The following is an 11208-nucleotide window of genomic DNA, read 5'->3' as shown; positions in this document are numbered from 1 at the left end:
ATATAAGGGTTCATGTATCAGCTGCATGAAAAATGTATCGTTCGTACCAAGTTTCTGAGTCTGCGTAGCGAGCGATCTTGTAGAGTCGTATTCGTATTTGTACGCAGTTGGCTAGTTGGACCTTGAAGGGTATTTTCATCGTACCTTTTTACGACGTAAAGACGTAACTCTTTCTTTATTGTGAATCATTTGTGCGGTATTTAAATTATTTTGTAATTTTGTGTTAGAAATTATCACGTTTGTTCAAACTGTGTGATTTTTAAAAGCCGTAAATATGTTCAGCGGAATCGCAGGTGAGTTTTTTAACATATATGAAAAATAAAAACTTTAATTTTGTTTATAATGACGCATTAAAATATATTTTTTTTATTTGTTATATATTATTATAACTAGTAGATGTTTATACAGACATTTAGTTAAAATTGCGCACTTAGTGTTAAGTTAACAATGTTGGTTTTTAAAAAGAATATATATTGTAATATTTTATTTTTGCATGGTCACCCATCATAAATAATAATAAATGTAGTATTTATTTTTTTTAATATAATGCATATAGGCAGTAGTAGTTGAAAATGTTTTAGAAATAATTAGTGGATTTCTACTGTATTTACATTTTGTTTTTCTCATTTTGATGAACCAAAAAAAAAAACAATTAATATATAAAAATATATAATTAAATTATTATTAAAATTTTAAATCCAGTCTAGTAGATATAAATTTAAATTGTTTTCAGTACCTGTTACATATCTACTCTACTTTTTTCGTTCTTATAGCGAGTCCATAAGCTGTAACCGAGTATTAGAGTTATTCTTATATTATGAGGTCGGTCGGGTCGTAGCGGAATGCCTTGACCACATACATGTGCTGTGTATTAATATAAATGTTCAGGGTGTAACGGAAAAAGTATAACAAATGGAAATAGAATCATACATTAATTACATTTAAAAAAAAATCTTAAAAATAACGGATCGTTATAAAAAAATAATTACAAATAGCTTTCGGATCATTCCTCAGTTACACTTTATATATGACGACCTAAGCTAAAGCTTCTGGGGGAAGGAATTGTTAATAATGCAGACTATTAGTCCCGCTACTAGCAACATGTTCTGTCAGGTCGACCTCCACGTGGTGCCCTCTGGAAACCAACATCTGAATCCCAGGTGTATTCATCATGATGGGCTTACTGACTTTCCTTTTCATTTTTATCTATCGTCCCTCACTGCTGCCCCGCTAGCATATATCGTTAACACAGGCGGAGTCACCATTTCATTATCATCCATTAAAAAAGCCATAGCTCTTAACCTTTTGTGGTTAGTTCTAGCTAATATAAACTACGATTAGGTATGTTTAACTGACCACACTCTAGGTTAATCACGAATCGAATAGCGATGACAGTTTAATCGGATAACGTTTAACGGCAGTTCGCGGATCTTAAAATACGAGCAGTATCATAGCTATTCGAATTATTGTTCGAATCATTTAAAAATTACTGTCACTTTGAAGCATAAGCCAATAAGCCCGTAAACCACGTCAATTGACTGCGTATATAACTAATGCTACGCAGAATTTTTTGATACTAGAAGGCGACACCCTTATATGAGTAGTAATAGTACAGAAGTGCTCTATATAACCGAAGATGTTTAACCATCTGTGATCAATTGTTTTTGTGCCTCCATTCTTATTATACCTACCTCATTGCTTAGGAATGTAACATAATAATTCAATTAATCATCATTTACGATCAAATAAACAATACTTATGACACATTCCAATCTCATTTCTTACGAATTGTGGTGTCAACTTTGAAATGTAATTCTCTATAAAAATATCAATCAATTTTAATCAATTAACTTAAAAAAGAAGGAGGTTCTCAATTCGTTTGTATTTTTTTTTTTTTTTATGTTTGTTACCTCACAACTTTGAATTCAATTTTAAATCGAATTGGAATATTGTTTTTTTTTTATCTGAAATAATTTACTTACAGATTAGTTCCGTAGAAATTTCAAAAAACCGTAAAAAAGCAAAATCGGTTCAGTAGTATAATTTTTAAATCAAAACATCTGGTTTTGTTATAATTGATGCTGACTTTGTTTGTGGGACACATTCTTAATTATTTTTCAGATAAATAGGTTAAATATTAATAAGTATCTATATCTATTTCAAATAATTATAATCGTAATATCTAATGTGTCTTATACATATCCATCATCAGTATAGGTACATATATATAAGGGACTTCATGTCCATTCCAGTATTGTCCTGTACCCATTTTAAGATACAAGCGAAGCTCTTATAAGACATATCTGAGATTACGTATGCGACTATTTTAAAGAGCCATGGACCCCATTATGTTCAGGTTATGGATGATTTTGGAAATAATAAAAAATAGGTAAATGTTTTTACCCAAATTCAAGTAATTCTCGTTATCTCTACTTAAGTAAAAACAAAATAGTTTGCCTGTATGAATTTTGGCTAACTAACCAAAGTCCGGGTCAGTGACTGGACTTGGTGCACAATAATCTGCGCGTTATAGTTTGATGCGGGTGACAGCTCAGTAAAACAAAAAAAAAAATACTAAAACGTAACTTACGAATACACGACGATCGTAACATTTGTTTAATTAATTATTAGATTGACTTAAATGTCAAAATACAGTTCTTTTATAGTAAAAACTATCTAAATGTTAGCTGTTGCATTATTATACAACAAAGTGCAGGATAATAGTAGTTTTGCAGATTTTATTGTCATCTGGCAACTCTATACAAACCAGAAATTGATATTAAAATAATTTAACGTTATAAATATAATAAATATAATTCCCTTTTATTTTATTTTACTTTTGACAGCAACGTCAAAGTTAAAAATCAATATAATAAAATAAATATAGGTTCGTTTCGCAGCAAGGAATAGTAGAGCAAATGGGGCCTATGAAGAATTGTTAATAAAAGTCACATTTGTTAAAATTATTATAACCATTAATTAGGAACATAAACTTTATTTGAGTATCAGATTATCACAGTTTAAATCCTTACACTTTATAATCTAAGATTGAACATTTCGGTAAAATAAGATTTTAAATTAAGCTATTCGCTACCATTACCCCGTATTTCGGGTAATGAGATCCAATTTAACACTTGTATGCAAAATGAGAGTCATAGTTTTCGTTTGTTTGTTTAGTGTTAGTTAAAAACTTTTAACTAACACTAAACAAACAAACATCATTTTGAAATGTATATAATAATACACAAATAAGATTATCTTAGTTTTGTACATAAAAAATTAAATTATTAAATACTACGGGGAAATAGATATTTTAAACACTCCATCGTTAACTAGTGCCTATCTAAGTGTATTCTTGGGCAGGCACTGGCGGATCTTTAGGTTGCAGTTATGCGCAAAGACATATTTGAGAGTACATATTATGCACCTTTTTTCGCCGTGTGGTCCCAGCATAGAATGAGCCATCACTTTCTTTCCCGTGGTACAGTCATGGGAAAGAAAGATGTGGCCCATTACGTCTCTCTTAAAACATCACTAAAGCCTAACTGTGGTTGCCAACCCGCCTGCCAAGTGTGGCAAATACTGGCAAACCCCTTTTTAATATGTAAAATTTAAATATAAATGTATATCAATTTATACTTGTACTGCATTCGAGCATTCTTACATATTCCTAAAATTCATTGAGAGATAATACTTTTAGCATTAAGCCTTTATTATACTAAGGACTAAATATCATATTATATTATAAATAATAAATAAATAAATAAAACACCTATAATGTAGTGATTACTTGCTCTGTGTTTTATTGGACATTGCGCTGTGCACCTATGGTCATCATCATCATCATATCAGCTTTTAACTGTCCACTGCTGAACATAGGCCTCCTCTAGGGGGGGCTTTACCAATAGCTGCCACGCTTGGCAGGCTGATTGCCAACTGCAGTTAGGCTTTGGGGATATTTTAAGAGGGACGTCGCTGCCCATCACACGCCCTCCCTTAGTCGCCTCTTACGACACCCACGAGAAAGGAAGAGGTCGCCTATTCTATGCCGGGACTACACGGGAATGCAGCTATGTTACTGACCTATTTATATAGATTGAAGTTATTTAATATTTATTAGGTATGCAATTAAATGCCTTATATCATACGATAGGCACACATAATGAATGATCTGTAAACAATCATCAGCGGTATAAATAGAATTACGAGAATGTCCAACCGGTCTAATGTAATCATTAACAGATAAGAAAGAGTGTGATCATACCTATTTACTTAAATTGACCTCCGGTCTTGCGTGACCCAGCCAGCATCAATTAAATGACTCGTCCCGTGAAACTAATTACGGAATCTAATTACGCATACAAAAGCGAATGATTCACAATTCACACCTCTGGGGGGGGGGGGGAGTAGGATTGTTAATATTGGAGATTAAGGGCTTCATTGCTAGCAATATACCCAACCATGTCGATCTCCACGTGGCCCCCCTGGAAACCATCGTGCTGAATTCTAAGTGTATTCATCACGATGAGCTAACTGACCTGTTTTTTCATTCTCACCTATCATCCCTCACTGGTGCCCCGCCAGTATATACCGTTAGCGCATGCGGGGTTACCATTCCGTTATCAAAAGAAAAATTCACACCTCTTTTCCGTATAAATAGACGTGTTGCTGTAACAAAAGTTATATGTTTTTTTAACAGAATGATATTTTATATTTTCGTTTCACAGTTAATTGGATAGATACATAAATAAATGTTCAGAACATACGTGAAATTCACATCCATTCAATAATATTATAGGTGTTAAACAGTTGAAACATCTACCAATAAGTCACGTCCCTCACATAAGACATTCCGTCTTCCGTCAAAGACGTAATAGGCTGTAAACAAAGCACTGGAATTTTTTGAATTTATTAGGCAGTGTTGGTTGTTGTATCAGACTAGACGTTATGGTGACTATGTAATAAATTATATACTAAATTTAAAATCAGTCAACACTATCTACGTTTCGCAGTACTTACTCGTTTGCTTGCCGGTCCGGATATTAGTGATTTTTTTATACGTGAGTAACTTTTTTTTTTATTTTTTTTTAAAGCACCAAAGACTAATATAATTATTTACCCTTATCCCATTATAATAAATGTAGCCTAGTACTCATGTTTCTTTTTATTTTTTCACTTCAGCCTTTATTGTATTGACTTCTTGTTTTTTTATAATAATTTATTTATGCCAAATGGAAGTTGAAAGCTTTCAAAAGGATGATTTAAATGCAAATAGGGTTTTAAAGTGGTAGTGAAAAGAGTTAATATAATTGTAGTATCAAGGAAATTTATTTATTTTTTTCTTTAATGATTCTATTTTTAATATTAACCAATCGTCAATGAAATTAGTTAATGATATTAAATAAATAAAAATATATAAATGAAATGAACAAATTGAATTAATTACTTTAAGAATGCTTATATATTTTGTATAAGAATTAAAATGTAATTTAGAAAAAAAAAAAAACTATTCAGTCTAAGACAAGTCTTTAACGATTGATATCTTTTCTATTATTTTAGGCTAATGGCAAGGGAGCTAGATAACTTATATATTGAATATATCTCGTGGTCACGTGATTAATTTCGACTACGTATTGTACGAAACTACATTAAAATAACTTAAAATAGTCAAAATGAGTTTTTGTGAAATATGGACCCATCAAAAGAAAAGATTTAACAAGAAAATATATTTATCTTAACAAAAAATATTTTTTTTTTTGATGAAGACATTTAGGTAATTACAATATTTTATTTTAGAATAATTTGTAAAATAAATTAGAATGTATTTCGACGATATTATAATGGTCGATATTTTACAAGGGGTAATAATAATACATATAAAATGGGTGCATAAAACATACTTTTTATTGAATAAAGTTGTTCAATTTCGTCGTTTGAATTTCGAACTCTAATCGTCCAGGGGTATCGTGACTCACTTAGAGATATTTCGGTTTTTCTGTATTTAGAATCTGAGCCAAAGTACATATTACAAAAATATAAAAGCAAAACAGCTCTGTTACGACATGGTTATAAGTCTTGAAGGTGCACTAAGGGACACAACACAAAGGTGGGCGAAAACGCGTCTAACGGGTCGAGTGCATGTGTACTAAGAACACTAAGGTCATGGTCGATGGTAGTATCCAACGTTGTCAGACCGGGTATTTTTTTTTTTCATAATTTTGTATAAGTTTTTGTCTTACAGAAATTTTGACCATTCGCCACAGAATGTTGAGTAATTTTTTTTTGAGAGAGTCAGTATCTATTAATCGCGTGTATACTATATACAATACTAGCTTTTACCTGCGACTTTGCTTGCGTTCATATTTGATTTTATTCAACAATTCTGGTCATAGGTATAGATAGATAGTAATAAAATAGCTACAGAAAGAAACTCACTTCCTTAAAGGAGTAGTTTGAAATAATAAATATGCTACTTTAGTTATGAATTATAAACAATAATTCTGCAGTTTGAAACAAATCGGATGGCGCTATAAAAAGTTTCAAACAATAATTATTTCTCACTGACCCCACCTCTTATAAGTTCTTCGCAAGAAAAAGTAGCCTATAACCATCTCTAGGGTCACATTTATCTCTATACCAAAATTCATCATAATCGATTTAGCAGTTTAGGCGTGAAAGCGTGACAAACAAACAAACTCACTTTAGCATTAATTATATTAGTTATTTAGAATACACCATTCAAATTAATAAGACAACGTTGATAAAACGAAAATGAAAATGGGATTAATTTTATTATTGTATAAAAATAAAAGAAATTGTATCATTTTGAAAGAAAATAATATTTAAATTTAGGGATAATTAAAAAATTGCATCTGGCAATGCTGGGAGTATAACTGTAGGTATCTTAGGAGAGACTATGTCTAAAGGATCATGAATCATATTTCATATGCGTTCATCACGGTAATTGTTGAAGGGTGACGGTCGAGGTACAGGGACATCTCATCAATGTCCATTAGTGGAACGATAATATCTGTAGGTTGTTGTTATATCTATAGAACACGAGAACTATGCTTTTTAACCGACTTCAAAAAGGAGCATGCCTGTTTTGAAACTTAAAATGGCAATCGACATTTGATACCTGATAACTGTTATCTAGCACCATGGGCATCAAAGAACACATTGTTTCCTCGTGTGTTGCCATTCCTGAGTACTATTTATAGGGTTATGTGCTCGTACTTTTTATTATTTTTTTATGCAACTTTGAATGACAAACAAGCTGACGGCTCACTTGATGAAAAGTGGTAACCGTCGCCTATAGACACGAGCAGTACCATGGATATAACAGAGTATACTGTTTCGCCTATGATACCCCCCTATGCGTTGTCATTCCTGAGGACTCGGGTGTTATTCCTCTGTATCCTTTATATTGTACACTGCCATATCCCACCCTTCAAACCGGAACTATGCAGATATCTTTTTTACAGAATCACGACATTTTAGATTAGAAATTATCAGTTTGTTAACCATTCAAAGTTGCAAAAAAAAAATTTTGTTAAAATATAAATTGATCGATTGGTTTTCTGCGGCCCGCATTATGAAATATAAAGGACGCATTTCCTTTTATGGGATAGGTATTATATCATGGGTTTTGACAAGGTAACTTGCAAATAAATCGTCAAGGTCATACGTATAACATCCATCCATCAAAAGGACAGTTTCTTATCACTAAATGCTACTAAATGAGTATATGTTAAACAGTTCGTGAAAATGGCAACACCAACAAGGAAGTAGAATAAACAAATCAATTAACAAGTTGCCATATTGTTTTTGTTCCGAGGTGGTGAGGCCATGTTATGTTATTATTAAACTGGTTGTATTCCGCGGATTCGCCCGTGGTCGTATTGTGATGTTGAATAGCCTCTAACCTAATTCTACTACTGAGCTATTAAATGTAAAAAAAATATCAAATATAACTACAAACGAATAAACAAACTCGTACGCTTCATTATATTAGTATAGACATAAATTTTATTTATGCCACTTTGAATGGCAAACAAGCTGACACAAAAGCAAACGATTTTCGTACAAAGTCTCCCTCTGGTGAATACAGATAATAAAATGCTACACTAGATATAGATGAATAAGTACCTACGTACCTACTTAAAAGTTAAAAAAAAAATACAGATTTGTAGACCTCCCATTCTAATAATATACTTGCATCTGATCCTGGAGATTTCGAATATGATATTTCTAAGTATGAAATAGATATCATTAACTACATTTTAAGGGTGTATTCAACCAGTGAAACTGAAAATATTTCCCAAATGAAAAATGGGTCGAAAAAAGGTCAAAATATTGAATCTTCCATACGTATTGATTATTTATGAATTTGGTATTTGGATAAGAGACGCAGATTTTTTTTTTGTTGTTTTCGACCGGCTTCACAAACAAAGAGGTTCTCAATTCGGTTGTGCTTTTTTTATGTTTGTTACCTTAAAACTCCGTGAGTTTATAACTCACGATTTAGAATACTCTTTTTTTTTAAAGGAAATATTTTTTCCGATAGAAATTTTACTAAAGTCTGCAGTGTCCGTCAATTCGTTTCACTAGAAGTGTATTGATGATTTAGTTATTATCTACAATGTTCAATTATATCTACAATGCTAAATACCATTTTCTCTTACCTTTTAAAAAAATCATTTATAATTTGATATAGAAGGTTGTCTGTAAGAGATTGCTTTTAGCGATAAGGCCGCCTTTTGTATATGCACATTCTGTATAAATACTCCTTGTAAACATCTCTACTGTGGGCAATAAAGAGTTTATTATTATTATAGAAAATGGCTAATTAGTATAAAAAATAAGTTTTTGGAAGATATTTATATATAGGTATTTAGATGAACCATATTTTATAGTGTGTTAGTCTAATTATACCTACGTCACTTATAATCCTAATTTAAACTGGAAATTTTAGCAGCTTGTGTTTTATTATCAAATTATAGAATTTATAGATCATCACTCATAACTTTTATAATAGTACAGTAAACAAAAGATACTGTCTTTTCGTCCTATCTGCACTCTATTAGCAGCTTTGTTTACAACATCAATACATCGTAAGTGAACCACGAGCGTATCTCGCGGATTGCAAACCATGACATCATCAAGGTCGGCCGGTGTCGGTGCCTATATATATTATTAATAACTGCGCACCATCCACCATCTCGCTCTGGCTCGCTCAAAATACACGAAACAGAAAAGGACACAATGTAGGTACCAAAACATATGGTATAAATCCTCAGTTCAATTATTAAGGTATTTTGGCCGTAAATACTTAGTCAGAAATGTCTAAAATTGATTTAGTGAAGGGCATATGGCCAAGGTAAATAATTATTATGTTGTTATAATAAAATTGCTGTATGATTCATTGTTTTGAATTGCGAACGGCGGCCGGTAGACAAATGAAACAAATAAGCTAATGTTTTGTCTATACTTATCTAAATTACCTAATATAAATTGTAAAATAGGTCCGATTTAAGTTTTACGGAGAGCGAACAGAGAAGCCCTATTGACGACCTCTATAGGCCGAGTTCTACGAGTACTCGTATTCTGTCTTGTATTTTTTTTATATTGGGATGAAAATGGAATAGTGGGATAAAAGTAGGTCTACTAGCCCATCGAGAATTAACCACTATAGTTTTCAGGATAAATAGCGTAGAAGTCGACCTGACATGATATATTGCTAGTAGTGGGGCCGGTAATACCCACTGCTAACTATTCCTTCTCCCCCTATATTATGCGTATTTTGAGTTATTATGCCCCTAAATCTAAGTTGTTTCATTTCACATAATACAATATACAGTTTGAGAACCACGAGCACTTTGTGTGTTGCTGGTAGTAGAATAATTAAATTAAAAACTAGATATATTTAATAAACAAACCAAAAACTTAGGCTCCATGATCCCTATCTCCCTGTGACTCTTATTAATACATGCCAGATAATTAGGTTCAACTGATTAATTTGCAACCGAGTTTGTATTGTTTTTAAAACAAAGTTCCAATATTTCGGGCATCGTCATAAAAAAAATATATTCTATTATTCCAAATTCAATTTAGGAATTTTGCAAATATTAAGAAGGAACAATTGGTTTGAAAGCTCGTATGTAGGCTAGTACTACAATGCAAAATAAGAGACATTAAGACAATGTAAAGGAGTTACGTGACTTACGTACCTAGATTATGACAATCCAATGCAATGACTTCATATGCATATTTAGACTAGATAAATACATATTGTAGACGTGTTGCATGAAAATATAAATAAATTGCGTGAGCTCTGACCAAGACATCACTCCTGTGGAATTTATGATGGCAGACAATCATTATATACATAAATTAATATGATATCTTTGCCAAGTCCGTCAAAATTATATCCATGTTAATAAAGAATAGATAAATTACTTACTAATTGTGAACTGCTTATTAACTGGAAGTTTTGTTTTAATAAACGATAATGGAAAAGTAACCCCGCCTGCGCTAACGGTATACCCTGGCAGAGGACCAGCGAAAAATGAGAGTTTTTCCAGTAGTTGCCAATTTTGGCAGGCGCATTGACAACTACAGTTAGGCTTTAGTGATGTTTTAAAAGGGGCGCTGCTGGCCATCCCTCGATTATTAAATTCCCTTAATCGTCTCTTAGGATACCCAAGGAAAAAGAAGGGGTGGCCAATTCTATGCCGGGACCACATGGCAAGTACGTATAGACGAAAAAAAATTAAAGATATTTGTTGATTTAAGATGAAAAAAGTTGTACCCATATAGTTCTCGAAATACTGGATTCTTTGCTGTGAAGCAAAGCTGTGAAGTATGGATCAGCTCTTGGATGCCTGGTATCATCTAGCAATCTGTAAAATTTAAACTAATTCCTTCAAAACTATCTTCTTAGGGCCTGGATAGCCTAATTTTTGTTTCAATTTCGTTTAAAACCAGCCTAGAAGGCTGGATAAGAAAATCTCAAAGAAATCTGTCTCTTCTCTTAGTTTGAGTGCTCATATGGTTCTTCTAATACCTACTAGCACAGTCTAAAGATGCATTTTACATTGTGATACAGAAGTTCACTTCGCTATAAAGGTGGATTCGTGAATATACTGAGTTAGAAGTAACTATAGGATGCAGTAGGCAGAGTTGACTAAACAGTTTTGATAAGCGAGC

General features: G+C 32.3%; 1 protein-coding gene across 10 annotated transcripts in view; it reads left to right on the top strand.

Annotated features, from left to right (window-relative positions):
* Positions 1-22: 22 nt before the first annotated feature.
* The window catches only part of LOC113520983 (perilipin-4), a 39785-nt gene continuing 28599 nt past the window's right edge, over positions 23-11208 (top strand). For 6 of the 10 annotated variants that reach the window (XM_052897241.1, XM_052897236.1, XM_052897237.1 and 3 more), the window contains exon 1: positions 23-293. In XM_052897241.1, the coding sequence (XP_052753201.1) occupies positions 275-293 (19 nt within the window). In that variant the 5' untranslated portion in view covers positions 23-274. The remainder of the gene's footprint in view (positions 294-11208) is intronic. The other 4 variants (XM_052897243.1, XM_052897242.1, XM_052897240.1 and 1 more) reach the window with 1 other exon arrangement.

This window comes from Galleria mellonella, unplaced genomic scaffold (assembly GCF_026898425.1).
Source record: "Galleria mellonella isolate WM207_F2 unplaced genomic scaffold, CSIRO_AGI_GalMel_v1 utg36, whole genome shotgun sequence".
Lineage (NCBI taxonomy): Eukaryota > Metazoa > Arthropoda > Insecta > Lepidoptera > Pyralidae > Galleria > Galleria mellonella.
This window is presented reverse-complemented; position numbering and strand designations above follow the sequence as displayed.